The 19,357-nt window shown below is 37.4% G+C and overlaps 1 protein-coding gene across 1 annotated transcript in view; it reads left to right on the top strand.

Annotated features, from left to right (window-relative positions):
* Positions 1–17,320, top strand: part of LOC134824954 (calpain-7-like) — a 106,240-nt gene extending 88,920 nt beyond the window's left edge. Inside the window, exons 15-21 of the mRNA XM_063836981.1 lie at positions 3,954–4,084; positions 4,483–4,617; positions 4,757–4,866; positions 5,092–5,203; positions 15,795–15,914; positions 16,254–16,381; positions 16,511–17,320. Coding sequence (XP_063693051.1) covers positions 3,954–4,084; positions 4,483–4,617; positions 4,757–4,866; positions 5,092–5,203; positions 15,795–15,914; positions 16,254–16,381; positions 16,511–16,692 — 918 coding nt within the window. The 3' untranslated portion in view covers positions 16,693–17,320. The remainder of the gene's footprint in view (positions 1–3,953; positions 4,085–4,482; positions 4,618–4,756; positions 4,867–5,091; positions 5,204–15,794; positions 15,915–16,253; positions 16,382–16,510) is intronic.
* Positions 17,321–19,357: the final 2,037 nt, after the last annotated feature.

Genomic DNA, 19,357 nt, shown 5'->3' with positions numbered 1-19,357 from the left:
TCTCAGGACAATGAAAACACCCTCCTTATAACGGTATACACTTACAAAGGATAAGCAAAACGCAGAGTAGTGCTACAATGAGGTAACGTATAGCAACTCGAGATCGTACCACAGCTGCACTGTAGCTACATTGTGCAGTTCTTGTCCGGGACCAGCTTCCAGTCAAGTTACCACTTGTGAAAGTTCCACAAACAAATCAAGCAGAAAGTTGGATATCAACTTCTAGTGGTGTGGATATCAGAGTGTATCACATTGTTAACCTCCGCAAGTATTGCTGAGGTCCGTGGGGAGGGGTATAATAATTCAACAAATAAAATGTCCCGTTTATTTAGAAACTTGGTTTACGTGCCAGTACTGCAGTGCATGGTCAATTCAGCAATGCTTGCGGAGGCAATCTGATAATCTATAAACATTACATTAGTTTTGACTTTAAAGCGTTCATCGTGTAACGTGTGTCTTACACTGTTTACTAAGATAAGAGCTACCTCCAATAAAACAAGCTGTGACACTCAAAGTAAGGAACTCAATGTGTTACACATTCCACCAGCAATTATAAATATTCACCAGACACCACGTGTATACCACGTGTTTACCACGTGTATACCACGTGTTTACCACTTGTATACCACGTGTATACCACGTGTTTACCACGTGTATACCACGTGTTTACCACGTGTATACCACGTGTTTACCACGTGTATACCACGTGTATACCACGTGTTTACCACGTGTTTACCACGTGTTTACCACGTGTTTACCACGTGTTTACCACGTGTTTACCACGTGTGTACTGTTTATGTTAAACTCAAGGTAATGTAAACTGCTGCTACACTTATGAGATGGGGCAACATATTCACTACTAAGGAGCACTAAAATTATTCACTACCATGGTGCACAATGCACATGTAGGTAACAGATTGTGATTGCATACCAGTCACTGGTCATGGTAACCAGTGCAAAAATAGTGCATTCCTGTACTGAGCCCATTTCAAACAAATCAAAATAAATTTTTAAAGACTGCTATTGCAGTAAATTTCATATAGAGGTAATGTAAACTTAGTCATAGATCATCACTGGAATGACAAGGAATATCCAATGTTTTAAATTCTTTAAATTCTTTGCACCCGATGCGTGATCTCCCTGATTACGAGAAATACCGATTTAGCAAATAACAATGACCAATTAATATCAATGACCATCCATTAAACCGATTACCAGAAACTTCTGCAGAGCCTGAAAGCTGCAGATGATCTGCCTGTTTGCAGGATATCTATTAATCATTTTCATACAAAGTTACAACGAATTCTTCATGTTATGTATCCTGGGCTTAGTTGTAGTGCACTTACGGAACGTTCACTAAAAATTGTTTGTACATGCGTTCACTAAAACTCATCTCACGTTCTGAACGTTATGGACAAATTACTAGTAGTGTTCAGTAGCATAAATACTGTGTGTGATCATGGGCTCATGGCGACAAAGTCAGAAATATGTGCACAGAAATAGGATTGCTTCATTTTGTATCAGTCTAGGAAAGTTAATTATCAGTTGAGAAAATTAAGATTTCAAAAATTTTACTTTCATGAATTTTTGTTTTTGATGATCACTGCCGTTCACTAACGTTCAATAACGTTCACTACAAAATGACTGGAACGTACGTTCGATACGTCAAAATCCACCGTTCACTACAACTAAGATCCTGGGTTTGGACAGGATATGACCCGTTTAAGATATTTCCATCACGTTACATTACATAATTTTCAATAAATGTAATAGATTTTGTAGTGTTGTAATTAGTTTAATTATCGCATTTTTAATATTATTCATTTGGGTGACAGTGTGAGTAGTCATTTAATTATCAGGGGAGATTGGTCTCCAGTATATCCAGGACTGGGAAAATTAATTTAACTCAGCCGTGCTCTTCCGCGGCTGTTTGCAGGAATTAACAATGACCAAATTGACCAAGCAGTCACCTGCATTAAAAATGTTTTTCACTTATGTGGTTATAAATAACGATGGGACCGCGATTATACCTGTTAGATCACGATTTTAGCGCTTGTCTGATCAAAGATCTCATGAAACATTCTTTAGTCTACTGAATACAGATATTCCTTCAGTTGATTTCACAAATTCCACAGAATATTACTATCCAGTCACAAATAAGATTAAAAACAAGTTTTTTTTCCTCTTGATTTTCACCTGTTCACCCGATCAATTTATCTCATTCCTCGGAACATATACGCAACGAAGGAGGTCTTGAATATAATATAGGTACTACAGGAAATAACACAAGATTCAAGAATAAGGTGTTTCCATATCATTTAAAAAGTTCTAACGTTCTACGTTTGAAAGAAATGAAGTTCAAATTTCAATGCAATCTAAGCAACTGAACTGTAAAACGTGAGTTAGTGAATACGCACAACAGCTACTGCAAGTGAAACTGTAATTAATGATCATTAATTCTAATCATAGATATATATTATATAGATATATAATAGTTATGCAATCAATAAATAATAAATATTCGCTTGGCTTACATTCCCTAGTAGTCAGAGTAACAACCGGACCACATCATCTTCATTTAACAAAACAACAAACAGTGATTACCGGCTCTGTTCAATGGTAAGTAGGAGCACGTGACATGACCAACACATGACCAACACGTGACCAACACGTGACCCATCTACCTCGTTCTCCAAAATCCACGTTTTTCTGCAAAAACGACCGTTCGTAATCTTTCACTATTACTTTTTTACAAAAAAAAGTGTGAATGGAAAAATACTGCTAATTATCACATTCAAACAACCGCTAAACGTGATTAAGATGAAATATGGCAGTTGATGTAAGAATAATGAGTGTGACTATAGAGCGTGACTATACAGTGTAGCTATACGTTCTGTTACTGTAGAAGTAACATACCGTATAGCTGGGGTCTAAGAGCACTGTGTGGATATTGTTGAGCAGGTGAGGGGTAACGTGAGAGAGTGTGTGTGACGTAACGTTAGGGGTGTGTGACGTCACGTTAGGGGTGTGACGTCACGTTAGGGGTGTGACGTCACGTTAGGGGTGTGACGTCACGTTAGGGGGTGTGACGTCACTTTAGGGGGTGTGACGTCACGTGGGAGAGTATGTGACGTCACGTATCATTACTTGTTAAGCTTCATTCTCAGACTAACAAATAGAAATTAAAACATTTCGATTACAAACTTGACAATGTCTAAGACCTTAGCTAGACGGAACGTAACGCGTTACATAATTGATTACGTGACGCGTTACCGCGTTACGTGCCGTCTATAGCTGGGACAGTGACAGTGTTATGACAGTGTTATGACAGTGTTATGACAGTGTTATGAGCAACACACTGCTTCTACAAGTCTACACAAAGCTAAAAAAACGGTGGCCCTACAACAGTGTGGTCATTACAGATGGTGATTTGTGTAGCTTATCATTAGGGCGGGACACAAATTCCAATCCTCTCTGACTAGACTAAAGACAGTGCAGCATAACAATATCCATGGAACTCTGATTACAACTCAATTCATTCATTCATTTCATTCGTTGAACTTGTCTACCGACGATATAACCAATTTGTCCCTTTGGATTGTAGCATAGTACGAACTTATATAGGTGCGATCTATATATTATTCCAGAATCTATATATTATTCCAGAATCACACCACGCACATGATGTATTTCTTTCTAATCATTTCTCGGCTATCATTACTCACATAACGCTCTCGTATTATTAGCTTAATTAGTATTTAAATCGGTCTAAAAATTACAAATACATCTTATTTAACACGATTAAACATGACTAAACATAATTTAACATAATTCAACATAATTCAACATAATTCAACATAATTTAACATAATTTAACATAATTTAACATAATTTAACATAATTTAACATAATTTAACATAATTTAACATATTTAACACGTGTATTTCCCGCAGAAAGCGCTGAATTTTGACGTTATGTCCGCGATAGAGTACGATAACGGGGTATTCTGGATCAGCTGGGAGATCTGTCTACACTTCTTCGATGTGGTGTATCTCAACTGGAACCCCAAACTGTTCCTTTACAGGTTAGGTTATTTACACTTTTACAGGTAAGGTTATTTACACTTTTACAGGTTATTTTCAGGTTTACATGTTCTACTTTCAGATGGTATTTCTCGCAGAACAGGAATGCTAGGAAGATGGCTGATTTTTTAAACCTCAGATTTTTGTGTCTATAAAAACATTTGTGTCTATGAACACTTTAGTCAGAAAACGGCAGTATTATGTAACGAACATTTAAAATTAAATAACAACCTGTCACAGATACAATCTGCACGCAGACTGGGCTGCACTGCTGCAGGTCCCTGAAACTGTTGCTCATTATATCACCTAATAATGTATAATGTATAATGTACAATGTATAATGTACAATGTATAATGTACACTGTATAATTTACAATGTATAATGTATAACCTGCCACAGATACAATCTGCATGCAGACTGGGCTGCAGGTCAGGGCCCCAAGAAGGACCACTACAATCTGGAGTACAACCCTCAGTACAAACTAGACGTGTTGGAGGCTAAGAAACCCTGCACTATGTGGATATTGTTGAGCAGGTGAGGTGATGACGTAACGTTAGGGGCGTGTGACGTCACGTGAGAGAGACTGAGAATGTGTGACGTCACGTGAGAGAGTAGATTTGGCAGTATTTCTTCCACAAAAGTAGTTCTGTATTAGTTAAAATTCCTCTTCCAGGCATATAACAGAGAAAGACGATTTCGCGAACAACAAAGAATTCATCACCCTGCACGTTTATAAAACCAACGGAGACAGGGTCTACTATCCTGATGACGCTTTACTTAGTGGTTTGTATTTTATTAATTACATACCAATCTTTACAAAGAGGAAACTCTAAAATCATCAAATTCTTAAAAATTCACCTAATCCAAGTTTTTCGGTAGAACTACTACGTTCCCGACCCACGTTTAACAAGTTCTCTAAACCTCTAAACCAACACGTTCTCTAAACCTCTAAACCAACAAGTTCTCTAAACTTCTAAACTTCTAACTTTCTAAACCTCTAAACCTCAGGTACGAAGATAAACTCGCCCCACTATTTAGCCCGTATAAACGCAGGAGCCGGTTCTAGTACCTACACTCTGGTAGTATCCCAGTATGAGAAGACCAGTACTATTAGCTACAGGTTAGTGCTTATCTTACTGTTGGTTACTATTGGTTACTATTGGTCACTATTAGCTACAGGTATGTGCTTATCTTACTGTTGGTTACTGTTGGTTACTATTGGTTAATATTGCTTACTTATCGTTAATATTGGTTACTTGTCGTTACTATTGATTACTTAAATTTGCTATTGGTTAATTATCGTTACTATTAGTTACCCAAAGTTACTTTACCGATTACTATGTTAGTTACCATCGGCCAGAAAACGTTAAAAGACTTGCGCTGTTTTATGTATGCTATGCACATTTTTCAAGTTTTGAAGATAAGTTATGAAACACACGAAACAAATCTCTTTTTAAAGAATTGTAAAAGAATTAAATAATGATACGTCAAAACTAGTTAATGCATAAAAGTTATAATAGAATACCAGTTATGTTACATGATAATGATGTTATGTACAAAATAACAAACAAACACGCCTCAACTTCAAGGATCCATCAATACAACATTAAGATACAGCATAATATAACAATTTCAAATCATTTTCTTGTGATTGTTTCACCAGATTTGATGGATCCTTTTTCATGAAAGATATGAAAGATTTAAAAATTGAAATTGTTATAACATTTCGTAATATTGTGTTTTACCTAATTTTTTAACCGATTCAATCACCGGAGACACCATAAAATTGGGAGCTCAAATTTTACTTTACATCGAGTCGAGTGCTGCAATTTAAAAAAATGCTAAAATAATGAGCTAAGTTATATATTATCACTTTGTAACTGAATACCTAAAGTTAGTGGTTAGTAGATACATTGCACATTGCACATGAGCCGAAAATGGCTTCCTTGCTGTCGCGTTGATATTGTTCTAATATCTCCTTCGCATTCTATTTTCTTATTCTTATTATTATTTTTCTCTTTTCTTTCTCTGTCACTTTTCTTAATCTTTTCTTTCTTTTTGCCCTCTCTTTTTCTACTATCTACAGATGACAGACCGGAGGAAACTTTAAAACCCAAGTGACAACGCATCAAGGGGCAGGGAAAGTGATCAAAGTGTCCAGCATGCCCATGTTTGTTGTGTAAAATTAATGTTAAATTAATCCTTATATGGACAAGCTAATATCAGTACATGGATATTGGAATACAAATTGTAACCACACCTCTCTCTAGACATCTTAATAATGGTCACGTGACTTCAAGTGACAGCTTGTAAGGGCAGGCTTGATATTTTAGCAGGGTAATTTCTAGTCATTATCCCGAATACATTGCTCTACTCTACTGTCAGTTTCGTGAATAGTCAGTAGTACAGAGTACTGTCTATTCACGCAGCAGTTTAAAATGTCACTGTTTTGTTGCACTTTACTGTATAGCGTTTTTCTACTTAATTTCGGAATTTTCATGAGGGGGATCATGAGTATTTTTGAGAATGTTTTGAATCTGAGAATATGACCATTTTCGCCGGATCTATAGATCTATGTATAGACGCTCTGGCAGTCATTTCGTTCATTTTTTTTTTCAGGCATTAAGACTTAATGTAGATTGTAGGTGTGTACTGTGTTTGTAGATCTTCAGATTGAGTTATGTAAAGAGAACATGAGACAATAATTTAAACCATAGTATTCAATTATACAGGTACCAGTCAGGGGATAGGCTTGTGAACGTCTTAACGGTCAGTTATTATATTATATTAGGGTTACCTAGTCTACATTTTATTTTAGGAAAGTGATTAAAACCATTAAAAAGCGATATGTGTGTTATATCATGATGATGCTGGATTATGAACCAAATCTTCGATAGAGTAGCATAACCTGGTTCGTACGGAGTACCGTGTCAAAATGGAACAGCGAGTTTATTTCTGCGAATCAAATCAATATTTTGTTTACTGTTCCAAGTTTTCTAGCCTGTAGAAGTCTGTGTATAATACTTTTAATTTAAGTCGCACAATACAATAATATTAACATAAACATTACCATTAGACATAAACATTACCACTAGACATATAAAACTTGACCACTAGACATCCACATACAATGAATTATGAAATCAGCGGTAGCTGAAGCACCCCTGCAGATTTCGTCGATTTCAGGTGCCGACAGAACCATAAAAATTAAAAGCAAACTTAAATTTTTTCCCCTAAAATCGAGCACTTTCTGCGCAAAAAATTGACCTCAGCAGAAAAAATTAAACATGGCTTCAAATCCAAATTTGAACCAGAGATTTTTCACTTCCTCTTGATAAACTCAATTTTCAACCCAAAATAAAGTCTCAAAGGGGGAAATTACTCAGGTCAGGATTGTAGGCAATGATTAAATGCCAAACCATACATTTTTGTAAATTCATTAAACTTTCAATTTAGCCTAAAACACCCTATTTCGCAAATTTTTTCCGGGGGGCTGCGCCCCCCAAGCCCCCGCCAATGGGGTCTGCCCCTGGACCCCGCTGGGGGCTGCGCCCCCAGACCCCTGCCACAGTATGCAGCTTCGCTCGCCGACAGACCCCCCCCCCCCCCCCCCCAAAGAAAAATCCTGGCTACGTGCCTGAGCAAAATATAGGTTTAGGGCTTTTCAGATGATTTGGCTCCTCAACAGATACCGACGTACATAACGGTCAATATGTAGTTTAGGTTTACCTGGCCCGTAGGTTACGAATGTGCCCGAGGAGAAAATGCAAACTTAAGAAGATTTCTCGGGAACTTAAAAGTTCACCTCAAAACGAAATCTGCAGCCATGAGCTGAAATCAGTGCTGCGAATATGCCGCGAATTTCGCCAAGTTTGGCTTGCCGCAGCGCCGCAATTTTTGGCCTAAATAATCGCGATTTTCTTTTGTCCTTGTTACAGGACGATTCCCTCTTTTCAGTACAACTCTACCCTTACAATTTACATACCATACCATTATTTCCCATGTACAGGACAAGTCTGGACAATGATTCACACCAACTAATACTATTCACACTGTTTTGTCCAGCATTTAACTCAGATAATTCACAGACGCTTCGCCTGCTGTACAAATATTGTACAATTATTGCTTATTCGAGCTTTTCATTTAGAATTATATTGGAGCCAGGGTGAGCCAGGGTGAGCCAGGGTGAGCCAGGGTGAGCCAGGGTGTGGACTGTAGACTGGCTGCATTTGTTTTATTGATTATGTTCTTTGCATTCACAATGGCCTGGCATATGGCAAGGCAAATAGGCACAATGCCAACTGGCGCGGCTATAACGGTAACATTCCTCTAACAGCCGGCTGGTGAATAAAATCTAACATAATTTTGCAATATAATTGTACACCCAGCCTCTGGAAAGGACACTTAGAGGATATTTCTAACATTTCTAAATCTACGTTAAGTAAGATACATTCACAACAGAGCCTACTCACAAAGCTGCACTTGTACTACAAATCTTACATCATGTGACTGTGACTTCTACCACCAAGTAATATGATACTATGATATAATGTCTGGTACTGTGGTAATGAATTACTGAACCAGAACTCAGAATCTTTTATAAAGGTAAAGGAGGAACTGAATCACCACTTTACGTCACGACACAATTAATCACGTGAGCAATTGCGTCATGACTCATGACCTGATACTTTCTATTGATAATGTTCCCCTAAGTTTGAGATCACTGATATACTGACAATACTAGTGTTGTTAGTCAGTTGTTGAAGAGTCGTTGTGTTCATGTGCAACATTTGGTTATCCTCTAGTTACTTAACGATCCAACTGGAGTTAGCTATTAGGTTTAAAACCAGCCTCTAACATGTTTAACCTGTTTTTATCTATATGTTGAGTAAATTGTCCGGTCGAATAAATGCAAGTTGTTTGTCACTTAGGCTAGATGAGTAGATTGCTGTAGCTACAAATAAAACGAACTCCATTTCCGACAATAATATCTCCTCCTCATGATCTCGAAACTCTGTACATTGTACAGTGTACATTGTACAGTGTACATTGTACAGTGTACATTTTAGATTATGCATTATACATTGTATATTATACAGCACTCTATATAACATAAAACACCCAGGCAAACACCATGTCAACAATGTTAATACTTGTGCTGCTCGCGGCTACCGTACAGCTAGCACAGGGACAAGGTGACTTCGACATGGGTGACTTCGGTGATATGAGCAGCAGTTTCGGAGACTTTGGAGGTGATGTTGATGATGTCATGGATAAAATGGGGGGAGATATTGGTGGTGCTTTTGATGACATCGGTGATCAGTTCAGTGACCTTGGCGGAGATATAGGTGATACGTTCAGTGACCTTGGCGGAGATATAGGTAATACGTTCGGTGACCTTGGAGGTGATATGGAAGACGCCTTCAAAGACTTCGAAGATTCCTTCGACTTTGACGACTTCGCTGGGGAACAAAAAGAGCGCTTTGACGAACTTCTCAAGAAAGCAGGTTCCTTTACACAGGACCAGATAGATGCTATCAACCAGGCTCTCTCCAGTGATAACTTGGACGGATTGGGAGACATGAACCTGACAGAGGAGCAGACCACTGCATTCTACAGCGCGCTGCAGGACTGGAATGCAGCTGATGGTGGGGGTGTGGGAGTGGTAGTGTCACTACCACTCCTAGTGAGTGTGGTGATGTGTCACTACCACTCCTAGTGAGTGTGGTGATGTGTCACTACCACTCCTAGTGAGTGTGGTGATGTGTCACTACCACTCCTAGTGAGTGTGGTGATGTGTCACTACCACTCCTAGTGAGTGTGGTGATGTGTCACTACCACTCCTAGTCAGTGTGGTGATGTGTCACTACCACTCCTAGTGAGTGTGGTGATGTGTCACTACCACTCCTAGTGAGTGTGGTGATGTGTCACTACCACTCCTAGTGTTGGGACAGTTGGTCATGTAATGTGACATTACATAGTTACATTTAATGTGACATTACATAGTTACATGTAATGTGACATTACATAGTTACATTTAATGTGACATTACATAGTAACATGTAATGTGACATTACATAGTTACATGTAATGTGACATTACATAGTTACATGTAATGCTCCTTATTACTCTAATGTGAAGCAAGATGAGTAAACAAGTTCACTTTGAGCCCTTTCAGTAGTGATTCAGTGGATACTTGATGTTGGGCTTATTTTATTTTCAGCGCTAATAATCAAACATTTCTTTTGTTATGTTATGCTGTATCTTAATGTTGTATTGGTGGATCCTTGAAGTTGAGGCGTGTTTGTTTGTTATTTTGTACATATAATAATTTCAGAGAGTTCCCAAAATTTCTGGCGTCCGAAAAATCCACAATTATCGTAGAAGATTATAATTTAAACCAGTGCAAGTGTGTTTAGAACATATTAGTACAGGGAAATCCGTCTGAAACAAGAATTTCGCCGCGGTAACACCACGCACGATCAAATTTCCCTACTGCCTACAATGTTATTGGTCTACTTTATTGTATCCCAGAGTGGTGTTTGGCGCACGTGATAATCGTTGTATATTAGGCGTGCAGAACTTGAAAAATTCTGCGCGCATCTGAGGTGTCTCCGTCGATCTGTATGTGGTTTGGTTGTAGATCATTTCATACTTAGCGCGATTTTGTTTCGTGTTAACAATAACGATGCGTAATGCGTATCATGTCACGTCATTACTGCATCGTATGCCAACTTTATTGACTTGTGACTGTAATAAAATATTCTGCCTCGTCTTAGTTATTATTTGTATCTAATATAAACTAATACATTTTGATGCTTACTCGACACATCTATAACAGTACCATCGATTTTCGAGCCTTTTATTTGATATACGATTCTTTAAAAGCATACCGCAATCTTGATATTAGTTGCTTCTTGAATGTAAATGTAAAGTAACATCTGTTCTCAACTATGTATTCCTATGCTTTTTACCATTCAGTGTCGATTAACTGTTAAGCAATCAGCCACGAGTTTATCAGCTGATATCATAATTTTATTTGTTTTGACTTGCTGAATTTTCCCTACGATCTTTTTGCCTTCGGCAAGAGTAGGGAAAAAAATCGATCTGCTGACACACGAAGCTTTCAGAGGATTTTTGACGTTTTTGAGTCCCATTAGGTGCCCTTTATGGCTGACCAACTTTTCCAAACTTTTCCACGTGGCTTAAGGCCACTTTTTGCCACTTTACCACTTTTTACCACCTTTCTTGTTTGTCGAATATCTTTAGTTGTGAACATCGTAAAAGGTTGCGAATCAATCGAGTGTGTTCATATTATCAGGAAGAAAAACTTTTGTTCAAACAATTTTTACGTCAGATAATAAGTTAATTGGATAATTATCAATTAACCAATTAGCAAAATTCTAAAAAATTTTTATTGGCTAAAAATGATCGGAATAGCTTAAAACACGGAGAAAAGTAGTTTTTAGAAAAATTTGTAAAATTTTTCACTTACATTTTTTTTTCGAGACTTCGAAAAATTTCGAAAATTCAAAATATTTTTTTCCGCCAAAAGTGATCAAATTGCATGAAACGCGGAGAAAAATGATTTTCAAAAAAACTTAGTCAATTTTTCGTTTCAAGAATACTTAAATCACCAATATTTTTAGTTGGAGTTCAGTAAATCTCGGCAGATTTTAGTAATAATCAGGAATTACTAACTCTAAGTGGAAAGGTCTGAAACTGAAAAACGTTAAGTTTAACCATACGATCGCGATATAAGAGTTTCATAACTAATTACAATACAGCCTTATCGATTTTCACAGAAACTGCACCAATGGCACAGTCAAGATCGAAACGATAGCATGTTGTACTGTCATTTTATTGATTTCAATGATGAATCAGTGGGGTTAAGATAATCACATTTGTAATAAATAAAACCTCTCTGTACCGTCAATTGTGCTAATCTAAACCGGCCTACCTGTATTACCAGACCTCTTCTTTTCCTCAACAATCAAACCGAGTTGTTCATATCGCATTTGGTGGGTGATGTAAACTAAGTAGTAATACATATCGAGCTATATTCAATCACAATACGACACAATGCAACACGTGTATATTATATTATGGCCCTTAATTAGGTATATGAAACGTTCTATACCGTACACTTCTCGTTTCTCCCGTGAGAGGCCTGATATGGAGAGTTTTTACAGTTTATCACGAAAACGTCCACTTGGTCTCATGGCTCTTTGACAGCTCAAAGAAGGCAAGAAAAGACCAGAAAGCTTAGAATGTCAACTCGCAAGAGCGGGCTACCGGACAACTGAACCCAATTTAGACATTTAGATTAACCCTAACTCTAACCCTAACCCTAACCCTAACCCTAACCCTAACCCTAACCCTAACCCTAACCAATTAAGCTGATTAGTTAGTGGGAACTAGGTTCAATTGGGTTCAGTTGTCAGTCTTCGATCTGTCCCACATTAATCCCGGGCTGATCATCATGGGCCCCGAATATCCTGCGGGAAGAACCTGTATTTTTACTTCACGACGTCCGGATTTCAAATCAACATCCTCAATAAGTCACATTAACAATCCTTCCTAATCAGGATCTGTCTCTATTAGCAATTTCCAAAATATCCTGAATCTCGTGGAACATTTCACTGAATTAATTATTACCGGTTCTTTACTACCCCTTGCCCGACACTGTACTCGTATCTAAATCTTACCCTTTCCCGTATGTTACCCTTGTTGATTTTACTTTTAGCCGACCCTGACATATGGGGGTGATTTGAGGTATCCCGCAAATGAAGCGGTATGCAGTACAATACAAAACAGTCACAGTAGATGTTGGAAGGTGTGTTTACACTTGCTTCCTGGACCTGGCTGTTCCTCAGTTTCCCTGATCTGTTCTTGCCCTTCTTCGAACTGTAAATGACTATGAGCCATGAGACCAAGTAGACGTTTTCGTGATAAACTGTAAAACCTCTCTATACCGGGTTTCTCACGGTATAAAGCGTTTCATAAACCTCATTAAGAGCCATATAATATACACGTACTGTGTCGTATTGTGATTGAATATAGCTCGATATGTATTACTACTTAGTTTACATCACCCACCAAATGCGATATGAACAACTCGGTTTGATTGTTGAGGAAAAGAAGAGGTCTGGTAATACAGGTAGGCCGGTTTAGATTAGCACAATTGACGGTACAGAGAGGTTTTATTTATTACAAATGTGATTATCTTAACCCCACTGATTCATCATTGAAATCAATAAAATGACAGTACAACATGCTATCGTTTCGATCTTGACTGTGCCATTGGTGCAGTTTCTGTGAAAATCGATAAGGCTGTATTGTAATTAGTTATGAAACTCTTATATCGCGATCGTATGGTTAAACTTAACGTTTTTCAGTTTCAGACCTTTCCACTTAGAGTTAGTAATTCCTGATTATTACTAAAATCTGCCGAGATTTACTGAACTCCAACTAAAAATATTGGTGATTTAAGTATTCTTGAAACGAAAAATTGACTAAGTTTTTTTGAAAATCATTTTTCTCCGCGTTTCATGCAATTTGATCACTTTTTAGTAGAAATATACTATATATCACTATATAGTAGAAAAACTTTTCGCTGACAACTTTTCAATAAGATAATTGGTTAATTAATTAATTAAATAATTAGTAAATTTTCAGAAATTACAAAAATATATTTTGATCAAAAATTTTCACAATTACGTGAAACGTACAAAGCACTATTTTTTATGAGCTTACAAATATGTGGGATGCACAAACTTCTTTTTAAAATGATTTTCCCAATTTTGGCTTTTAAACCATCACTTGTTCATGTTGTTCAGGCATGGCTCCCCAGTGCAGTGGAGCCATGCTTGAACGACAAGTGATATTACAAATGATATTGAACCGTTTCATTTAATACTAGATCACATGTACACTTTTTTTCCGTGCTCAACCTGTACATTACCACGAGGTCTATTAGCGCACACGTGCCTCGGCTTATGAGTTGTTCGCTCATTAATTAATTTACTACCGGTGTCTTAGGTTATAATTACAGAAAAGTAAACGTAGGCTGCAGTGAGCCACAGCTTTATTTATCGGTTTTACTCAGTAATTAGATGTCTTAACATACGTTTGTGATAGAGTAGTCCGAGAAACTCCGTATATTGATTCATTACAGATCTTAACCACGCGTTGACGCGGTCTATTAGCGCACACGTGCCTCGCCGCCTTGGCTTATGAGTTGATCCCTTTTTAATTATTTTACTACCGGTGTTTTAGGTTATAAATACAGAAAAATAAACGTAGGCTGCAGTGAGCCACAGCTTTATTTATCGATCTTTCATCTTACCCAGTACTTAACAATTAACATACGTTTGTGATAAAGTAGACCGAGAAACTTTTCGTTTATTGATTCATGCTACACTGATTCTAAATTTGAGAATGAATGATACCTTGATTCTGGAAACTCACAGAATTTATGATGGCTTGATAGCGTCCTGGCTCTTTTTCTCCTTTCTGATCGGATTCCCGGGAAACTGTCTAGCTTTGAAATATTTCCTCCGCACAAAGAAACGAAATCTTTCAACTCTTCTTTACATAGTTGCCTGTTCTATCGATGTAGGTTCATCCATCATTCACCTTCCAGTTGCTTTTAGTTTACTGAACAACCGAACTCCTGGATTGCTCGGCAACAAAAGTTTCAACTCGATTCGGAATTTCATCCTTTTTTTGCTGCAACAAATGTCCATATTCTTGGTTATGACACTGTCGTTATCACGAGCGATTGTTATAAAGTTCCCTTTCTACAAAGTCAACAAAAGAGCAGTTCTTGTGTCCATCGCTCTTTACCTCCTTTACCACTGCATTTGGAACTGTACACTTTTTCTCCTTGTGGATATGCAATACATCATCGCCCCATCACCTAATGACGTATCCTCTAAACATGATGAACCCCCAGAATATTTATTGTTGAGAATCTTCTACATGTTTAACTACAGCGCTTGCTTGGGAATACCCCCAATCATCGTTTTTCTGACGTTTCTTGTCTCGATTGTTATGCTCCGGAAAGATCCTGTCGCAAACAATGTGCCCCAAAGGAGAAATCAACATGCTTCCATCACCATTACTTACTTCACAGCCCTCTTCCTCTGCTGCAATTGCTTCACTTTTATCAACTGCTGTCTCCTCACTTACACCCTAGTGTCCAAGACATACCCGGGTCCAATATATGATAACTATTTTATGTCTTTATACGGCTGGCTACTAAGTGACGTGTTCTGTACGGTCCTAAACGCTTCTCTAAACCCACTGCTTTATGTTTGGAGGATGAGGGAAATGAGGTTGTGGATTGTTGGAATCCTCCCGAATAGAGCGGGCAGTGCTTCTGGGGTGACGGCGAATTCTAACAATGAAACTGAGACCGAGCTGTAAAGATATTAACCTAAACTGGATAAAATGAACTCAGGAAACGGTCGAACTGGTAACTTTTGATTAACCTGAATTGAATCAAATGTTTTGGCATTTATCAAGTTGCATGTCTTGTGAACATTAGGTCTAAAGTAATTGAAATACTGTCCAATGGTTTCCAGGAAGTCAGAGACTCGAAAACAACTGGTGACAACTGATAAACTGGGCTTTCGTAATTGTCCACTTCTAAGATTATAGAATAATTATATATAATTATTATTGGCTTAATTTAATGCATATTTCAGTATTCGAGTGTTTTGTACGGAGAACTTCAAGATAGGTAACATCCCCCACCACTATCCATACGAGTTCAAGTTAACAGGAGAGTGGACTGCTCAACTTGCTGGAGGCTGCCCTAACTACAGGTACAATTTAGTAATTCAATTAAGTTATGTATTATGTAATTATTTATTTAATTAAGATTTTAGTTGATATCAATATTTGAATGGCCTGTAATAGCTTGAAATATTCTTTGACTTTAAAAAATGAATATTATTATTTTTGTGTACTCCTGAGAATGTCTACGGTTTGTTCCCTTATCCTTAACACAACAATTATGAAGTGCAATTATACTCGTATAGTCACGCTATATAGTGACAAATATCAGCTGTCATTATAAAGTGCTTGTCATAACTCATTGTATAGTGTTGTCACTTGTCACTATATAGTGCGATTACCCCTATCCTTAACAAAACCCACCCCAGCACCCACAAGAACAACCCGACCTACCTTCTAACAGTGGACCCTCACGACTGTTCAGAGACGGAGTGCTTTGTTAAGCTGGAGGCTCCCAAAGCTTTTCATACTGGCTTCTCCATCGTCCCAACTTCAGGTTAGATAGCACGTGACATTTAAGTTTGATGCTCCAATTTGGTCAAAATATTATGTCTCAAGCGTATGAAAATCTGTTCCTTTGTAAAGTGAAACTTTCATCCTCACATCATAATTCCAAATCATTCAGATCAAAAGTTCAGCAAAACGAACTCAGGGAAATTCAGAAACGGAATGTCCGTGAAAATTTTCAAACGTCTACCAGCGGGGACATACCACATAATACCATCTACATTCGAGCCTGGACAGTGCGGGAAGTTCTTCTTAACAGTCGGCTCTACTAACCGTATCAAAATAGCAAGGAAGAGTTGATGATGCCGGTTTAGCAGTTAGCTTGGATTTGTGTGAAGTTTCTAGGGGGTTTTCTAAAGCACGTGCGCTGCAAAACTGCAGTTCAGAATTGAGAAGAATTTGATATTGTTAATTTTAATATTGATATTTGGTTACTCTTTGTACTTTTAGTCAGTGAATAGTGACTGACGTTCGTGCTAATGTAATGTATAAACAGAAAATGAAGTCTCTCTGAGATTTAAAACAGCTCTTTGAAGGTACTAGCCGCGAGGGACTACGGTATAATATTAATAGTATAATACCATTTAAAATAACATTTACCATTTATAGTGCCATTTACATTGTTCAAGTTCTTTAGTAGTTAAGTTTTATTAAGTGTTATCAGAATGAATGCAAACTATGACATTTTAATATAGGTTTATTTAATGTTTGCAATTTCGTAGTGTTTTTAAATTCTGTGTTATATAAATTAGGATACAGTACAGAGGATTAGTCGTATTTTACCAGTATCTTTTTGTTGGTTGTGTGGTTCAAAGATAAACCGATTTCAATTTGACATTTGAATTGAAGAAACAGTATAACTGTGTTGTTATTTATATCTACACTATATTTATATCTACACTTTATATACTGAACTTTATTCCTACTCTTCCGGCCAATTTTATTAAGAACAAAAATCACTATCGTGTGTCAATTATAGTTGACTGACTAATTGATTGCAGGTCAGAAATTCGGTCAAAACTGTAAAATTTCGGCCCTGGAAATTTCAGCTTCAAAAACTGAAAATTGGACAGAGTATTGGACAGTATGATTTTCCAATTTTTTTCGAGATTTTGACTTGCAGTACCCCAATTTGGTTTCATACCATCATCAATTAACTGACTAGTTGGTTTCTGGGCAAACATTTCATCCAACCTGTCAAATGCGTGTTCAGACATTTTCATATCTGAAAATGGGACAGAGTTTTGAAAATACAACTTTTCGTTTTGTTAAGCTTTCTGCTATGAGCTTCCTCCGACCGAAATCAAACTTCCAGCACCTCAATCGTGTCATTTGTCATCTATAGTTGACTGACTAATTGGTTGCAGGTCAGAAATTCGGTCAAAACTGTAAAATTTCGGCCCTGGAAATTTCAGCTTCAAAAACTGAAATTGGGACAGAGTATTGGACAGTATGATTTTCCAATTTTTTTCAAGATTTTGACTTGCAGTACCCCAATTTGGTTTCATACCATCATCAATTAACTGACTAATTGGTTTCTGGGCAAAAATTTCATCCAATCTGTCAAATGTGTGTTGAGACATTTTCATATCTGAAAATGGGACAGAGTTTTGAAAATACAACTTTTCGTTTTGTTAAGCTTTCTGCTGTGAGCTTCCTCCGACCGAAATCAAACTTCCAGCACCTCAATCGTGTAATTTGTCATCTATAGTTGACTGACTAATTGGTTGCAGGTCAGAAATTCGGTCAAAACTGTAAAATTTCGGCCCTGGAAATTTCAGCTTCAAAAACTGAAAATGGGACAGAGTATTGGACAGTATGATTTTCCAATTTTTTTCGAGATTTTGACTTGCAGTACCCCAATTTGATTTCATACCATCATCAATTAACTGACTAATTGGTTTCTGGGCAAAAATTTCATCCAATCTGTCAAATGTGTGTTCAGACATTTTCATATCTGAAAATGGGACAGAGTTTTGAAAATACAACTTTTCGTTTTGTTAAGCTTTCTGCTGTGAGCTTCCTCCGACCGAAATCAAACTTCCAGCACCTCAATCGTGTCATTTGTAATCTATAGTTGACTGACTAATTGGTTGCAGGTCAGAAATTCGGTCAAAACTGTATAATTTCGGCCCTGGAAATTTCAGCTTCAAAAACTGAAAATGGGACAGAGTATTGGACAGTATGATTTTCCAATTTTTTCGAGATTTTGACTTGCAGTACCCCAATTTGGTTTCATACCATCATCAATTAACTGACTAATTGGTTTCTGGGCAAAAATTTCATCCAATCTGTCAAATGTGTGTTCAGACATTTTCATATCTGAAAATGGGACAGAGTTTTGAAAATACAACTTTTCGTTTTGTTAAGCTTTCTGCTGTGAGCTTCCTCCGACCGAAATCAAACTTCCAGCACCTCAATCGTGTCATTTGTCATCTATAGTTGACTGACTAATTGGTTGCAGGTCAGAAATTCGGTCAAAACTGTATAATTTCGGCCCTGGAAATTTCAGCTTCAAAAACTGAAAATGGGACAGAGTATTGGACAGTATGATTTTCCAATTTTTTTCGAGATTTTGACTTGCAGTACCCCAATTTGGTTTCATACCATCATCAATTAACTGACTAATTGGTTTCTGGGCAAAAATTTCATCCAATCTGTCAAATGTGTGTTCAGACATTTTCATATCTGAAAATGGGACAGAGTTTTGAAAATACAACTTTTCGTTTTGTTAAGCTTTCTGCTGTGAGCTTCCTCCGACCGAAATCAAACTTCCAGCACCTCAATCGTGTCATTTGTCATCTATAGTTGACTGACTAATTGGTTGCAGGTCAGAAATTCGGTCAAAACTGTAAAATTTCGGCCCTCGAAATTTCAGCTTCAAAAACTGAAAATGGGACAGAGTATTGGACAGTATGATTTTCCAATTTTTTTCGAGATTTTGACTTGCAGTACCCCAATTTGG

The sequence above is a fragment of the Bolinopsis microptera genome, chromosome 13, assembly GCF_026151205.1.
Source record: "Bolinopsis microptera isolate Bmic1 chromosome 13, MBARI_Bmic_1.0, whole genome shotgun sequence".
Classification (NCBI taxonomy): Eukaryota; Metazoa; Ctenophora; class Tentaculata; order Lobata; family Bolinopsidae; genus Bolinopsis; species Bolinopsis microptera.
Note: the sequence above shows the minus strand (reverse complement) of the source record. Positions and strands in the feature narration are given on the sequence as shown.